This window comes from Pyrus communis, chromosome 14 (genome assembly GCF_963583255.1).
Source record: "Pyrus communis chromosome 14, drPyrComm1.1, whole genome shotgun sequence".
Taxonomy (NCBI): Eukaryota; Viridiplantae; Streptophyta; class Magnoliopsida; order Rosales; family Rosaceae; genus Pyrus; species Pyrus communis.
The window spans coordinates 11,849,899-11,854,671 of record NC_084816.1 but is presented as its reverse complement, the minus strand read 5'-3'; the positions used below and the strand labels follow the sequence as shown (position 1 = coordinate 11,854,671).

The following is a 4,773-nucleotide window of genomic DNA, read 5'->3' as shown; positions in this document are numbered from 1 at the left end:
TATATATGTACGCTCACTCTATAAACCATCAAAGGAAACATAAACCAGTCAGGATTCCAATACGGTGCTCATATGGGCTCACTCGATAATATTTCAATAATTTGAACTGATATTTTTTTAGGTTTTAATTGAAAGATCATCTTTGCAAAAATTTATTGAAATTTAAAAACAATTTAATCTGACTGTTAAATAGGCGAACACAATGTTGTTAGTAAATATTAAAATGTTCATAATTCCACATTAAAGGGCTAAAACAATTTTCAAATCAACTGAATTTTTACAAGATGATCTACGAATAATGACCTGAAAAAAACAAAATACATAAATGATGAGACTATTTTGTAGAGTAGGCACGGATAAATAGTTAACAACGTACTAACTTACTAGCACCTGAGCGATTCAATGGAATCATGAGAAATAATAAAAAGAAAAGCTCTATCTACACCCAAAATCTATCTCTTGACACCTAATAAAATTTTGTATTTTTAATACTTATTATGTCGTTGGTTGAAATAATTTACCCATAAAATTTTATTTTATCACGAGCAATATTCTGCATTAGTTTTTTTTCCTTTACAAAATATTCTACAATAATCTATATTAAAAATATAAGAAACTTAAGAAAAAAAGGCCTTAAGACTATCTCCAAGGCATGTATTTTGAGGGTGGAAATTTTAGGATGATGGGTTTGGGGGTCTCACTCTAAAACCCAAGAATCAAGTGATTCAGATCTTTGAAATTTAATTAAACGGCTAAAAATTATTATAATTTTTAAAAGTTTTTACTAACTTCTCTGCTTTTAGCCGTTAGATCAAATTTAAAAGATCTAGATCACTTGATCATTGGGCTTTGGGAGAAGAGATCCGGAGATGATCTATTTCCGGTACACACCACAAATGGATAAAGTTGTAAGAGGGTCGAGGGACCCACGTTTCACCAGCTGCAAATTGAAGGGTAGATAGAGGTGGACCTTGTGTGTTAGCAGCATTAGTGTGGACGATTGCATGCAGGTGAGTGTGCAGAAGGCACGCTTTCTATGACCCATATTAAGGCGGTCATTCATATCAAGGGTAGGCGCACATCCTGGGTTTTGATCCAGTGTGTGGTGCATCTATATTTATTTTTAAATCCAACCAATCAGTTTAATTTAATCAATTTTAGCAAAGTAAAAAATAATCAACAATTCAAATTTAAATCTAACGATCAAAATAATATTATTAATTAACCCAAATTAGATCCAACACCGAAACTTTATAAATACCCATTCATTTAAAAATTTCATTTTTGTTGTAGGCCTATTTGATTGAACAATCTAGGGTTTAGAGAGAGAGAGAGGGGAGCCGGCCATAATAAGAGAAAAGAGAGATTGATTTAATTGTGAGGTGTATTTGATTCACCCTATTGTGTCTTTATTTATAGTAGTAGAATAGGTAAAAACCTTTCCCTTTAGGATTACAACATTTAATAGGTAATCTAGTCCTAATAGGAATATAAGATACTTTCCCATATCTCCTAGGATTTACACAATCACATTTTTATTCTAAATATGACTGCAACACTCCCCCTTGAGTGTGTAAATACTCAACAAACCATCACATTAGATCTTCAGTAGATAAGGTAGAATAGTTGATGAAGTAATCGGCACAACAGGTGATCGCGAGTCTCAAATTTAAGTGAAGTATGCATTTGTAGTAAAACTCACAAAACTTCACTATCGTAAAACCCAAGGCATGGGGAAACCCTATAGACTAAGGAGAAAAGTCAGAAGTATGCATAATATCTTTAAACAAACGTCAAACTAGACGAAGGTAGAGAACTCAACGGAGTATGATCATTGCAGGATGGGTGCCTCATTAAAACCTCGTTAGGTAGCAAAAACCCAGTGGATAAAGGGTATTGTGTCTTTATTTATAGTAGTAGAATAGGTAAAAACCTTTCCCTTTAGGATTACAACATTTAATAGGTAATCTAGTCCTAATAGGAATATAAGATACTTTCCCATATCTCCTAGGATTTACACAATCACATTTTTATTCTAAATATGATTGCAACACTCCCCCTTGAGTGTGTAAATACTCAACAAACCATCACATTAGATCTTTAGTAGATAAGGTAGAATATTTGATGAAGTAATCGGCACAACAGGTGATCGCGAGTCTCAAATTTAAGTGAAGTATGCATTTGTAGTAAAACTCACAAAACTTCACTATCGTAAAACCCAAGGCATGGGGAAACCCTATAGACTAAGGAGAAAAGTCAGAAGTATGCATAATATCTTTAAACAAACGTCAAACTAGACGAAGGTAGAGAACTCAACGGAGTATGATCATTGCAGGATGGGTGCCTCATTAAAACCTCGTTAGGTAGCAAAAACCCAGTGGATAAAGGGTATTGTGTCTTTATTTATAGTAGTAGAATAGGTAAAAACCTTTCCCTTTAGGATTACAACATTTAATAGGTAATCTAGTCCTAATAGGAATATAAGATACTTTCCCATATCTCCTAGGATTTACACAATCACATTTTTATTCTAAATATGATTGCAACACTCCCCCTTGAGTGTGTAAATACTCAACAAACCATCACATTAGATCTTCAGTAGATAAGGTAGAATATTTGATGAAGTAATCGGCACAACAGGTGATCGCGAGTCTCAAATTTAAGTGAAGTATGCATTTGTAGTAAAACTCACAAAACTTCACTATCGTAAAACCCAAGGCATGGGGAAACCCTATAGACTAAGGAGAAAAGTCAGAAGTATGCATAATATCTTTAAACAAACGTCAAACTAGACGAAGGTAGAGAACTCAACGGAGTATGATCATTGCAGGATGGGTGCCTCATTAAAACCTCGTTAGGTAGCAAAAACCCAGTGGGACAAATGCACCTATTCATAGGAAAAATAGTATATTAAGATCATGTGAGTATGCTTCTAGATACTCCTCCTGAGTTAGACATAACTTCTAAATAAGAAAACTACAAGCGATCCAACTCAGATAATTTACGCATATCGATTCCTTAGACAAGCTTCTGAAAAGTAGACTTGGGCAACGACTTGATGAAGAGATCGACCAGGTTGTCCTGGAAATGGATTTGTTTGACTTCAATGTTCTGATGCTGCTGCTGCTACTGGTGTGAGTGAAAAAACTTCGACACTATGTGCTTGGTGTTGTCTCCCTTGATGTATCCCTTCTTCAACTACTCGATACATGCTGCATTGTCTTTAAAGATCGTCGTATGAAGGTCAACGACTGATGTAAGACCACTAGTGCTTTGAATGTGTCCCATAACTTCTCTTAGCCAAAAACACTCACGCGATGCTTCATGTAGGGCGAGAATCTCAACATGGTTAGACAAAGTTGCAACTAGCGTTTGCTTCGTAGACCTCCAAGATATAGCAGTGTCTCCAATGGTAAAAACATAACCCGTTTAAGAACGTGCTCTATGTGGGTCAGACAGATGTCCAGCATCCGTGTAACCAACAAGGCAAAAATCAATCCGAGAACCATAGAGGGTGGCAACATTTGGAGATTCGTGGGTATAAAACAAGCCCAAATCCGTTGTACCTTTGAGGTAGCGGAAAATGCCTATAACACCATTCCATTGCCTGCATTTGGGCGCATTGTTGTATCTACCCAATAGATTCACAGCAAATGAGATGTTAGGTCTAGTGCACTGAGCCAAGTACAATAAAGTCCCAAATGCACTTAGGTAATGAAATTCGGGTTCCAAAATCTCTTCCTCATCCTCCTTTGGACGGAAGGGATCTCGTTGAGCATCTAGAGTTCGAACGATCATGGGTGTACTCAAAGGGTTCACTTTATCCTCATTAAAACGACGCAACACCTTTTGGGTGTAGTTTAATTGATGTACTAGGATTTCATCCAAACAATGCTCGATCTCCAGGCCGAGGCAATATCAAGTTTTCCCAAGATCATTCAACTCAAATTTTGGTTTCAAGTGTGTAGCAATTTCCTTAAGCTCTACAGGAGTCCCAATGAGATTTATGTCATTGACATAAACTACAATGATTGCAAATCCGAAATGTGACTTCTTTATGAACACGCATGGGCATAGTTCGTTGTTCACATAACCCTGACTTGTCAAATATTCAATCAGACAGTTAATACCACATCCGCTTGGATCGTTTCAATCCGTAGAGTAACCTCTTCAACCTAATTAAGAGAATGTTCCATGGTCTAGAACTATTTGAGCCAGTCAATGGAAGTTCTTCTGGAACTTTCATGTATATTTTCGTATCTAGATCCCTATAGAGATACGTGGTTACCACGTCCATAAACTGCATGTTCAATTTTTCGGAAACTACCAAATTAATTAGGTAGTGGAATGTTATAACGTCCATTATGGGGCAATACGTCTCCTCGTAATCAATCCCAATGCGCTGAGAGAAGCCTTGCGCTACGAGGCGTGCTTTATATCGCACTATTTCATTCTTCTCATTACGCTTCCTCACGAAAATCCACTTGTAGCCAACAGGCTTCACGCGTGGTGGTGTAGGAACGATAGATCCAAATACCTTACGTTTCACGAGCGAATCGAGTTCGACCTGGATTGCTTGTTTCCAGTTTGACCAATCGGTTCTACGTCGGCATTCATCGACGGCACATAGTTCAATATCACCGCTAAGCATGATGTCAGTAGCTACTGAGTACGAGAATGCATCGTCGACGATCATCTCATTTCTATTCTAAACCTCATCTAATACTGTGTAGTGGACCGAAATCTCACGATTCTCGGGAGACCGACATGTTT

General features: G+C 37.0%; 1 protein-coding gene across 1 annotated transcript; it reads right to left on the bottom strand.

Annotated features, from left to right (window-relative positions):
* Positions 1-3,429: 3,429 nt before the first annotated feature.
* On the bottom strand, positions 3,430-3,798 carry LOC137714374 (uncharacterized mitochondrial protein AtMg00240-like). Its single transcript, XM_068453607.1, has one exon. It carries the CDS (start codon positions 3,796-3,798, stop codon positions 3,430-3,432), a length of 369 nt encoding a protein of 122 aa, XP_068309708.1.
* Between the last annotated feature and the right edge of the window lie 975 nt (positions 3,799-4,773).